Genomic DNA, 715 nt, shown 5'->3' on the forward strand with positions numbered 1-715 from the left:
GGCCGAGCGGCATCGTCAAGCAGGCCGGCTCGCCGCATCCTATCAAGAATTGCTACACCAGGCTGCCCTTTACTCCCGAGCAGGAGAAGATTCTCAAGCAGGCTCTCCACGAATCAAAAGCCAAGAAAAAGGCGAAAGGAGACGCTCTGAGAGAACATGGGAATCAGATTTCCGAAGAAAACGAGAAATTGATTAAAGAAAATGGCAGTGTTTGCCAGGAAATGAAAACCTTCGGACGAGGGGAAGCTATTGTAGTCTGTGAAGTCGAAGTCAGGCGCAGTGGCGAAAGAAGTCCTGCATCAAATAGAAATTTAGACGAAATAGAAGCTACATCAACAGTGTAATGGAATAATAAGGTGCATATATAAAACTAGCTGTATGTCTTTTAATATAAATACATGATTATATATGTTTGATTATGATTTTTTGTTGTTGTTTCTATAAATATTGGTATTTATGTTAGCATCAAGTCACACTGCATAATTGCAATGAGCTTTGTAAGGCCATTTTTGCACCATAATTAATTTTATTTCCGCCTGTAGAGGACTAAGTTCATTGCATGTATGTTCGTTGCATGTAATGTGATGTTTAAAACAAACAAGAATATTTAACAGAGTTCAGATATTTAATTTTTGTTCAGTAACAATTTCGATATCCGAATTTTGATCCTCAATGAAGCATGAGGAACAAGAATCGGGTTGACTTCTTTACTATA

General features: G+C 38.0%; 1 protein-coding gene across 1 annotated transcript in view; it reads left to right on the top strand.

Annotated features, from left to right (window-relative positions):
• The window catches only part of LOC119587906, a gene marked incomplete in the record, with an annotated part of 1,701 nt that extends 992 nt beyond the window's left edge, over positions 1–709 (top strand). The window contains 1 exon segment of the mRNA XM_037936615.1: positions 1–709. Coding sequence (XP_037792543.1) covers positions 1–344 — 344 coding nt within the window.
• Between the last annotated feature and the right edge of the window lie 6 nt (positions 710–715).

This window comes from Penaeus monodon, chromosome 23 (assembly GCF_015228065.2).
Source record: "Penaeus monodon isolate SGIC_2016 chromosome 23, NSTDA_Pmon_1, whole genome shotgun sequence".
In the NCBI taxonomy this organism is placed as follows: Eukaryota; Metazoa; Arthropoda; class Malacostraca; order Decapoda; family Penaeidae; genus Penaeus; species Penaeus monodon.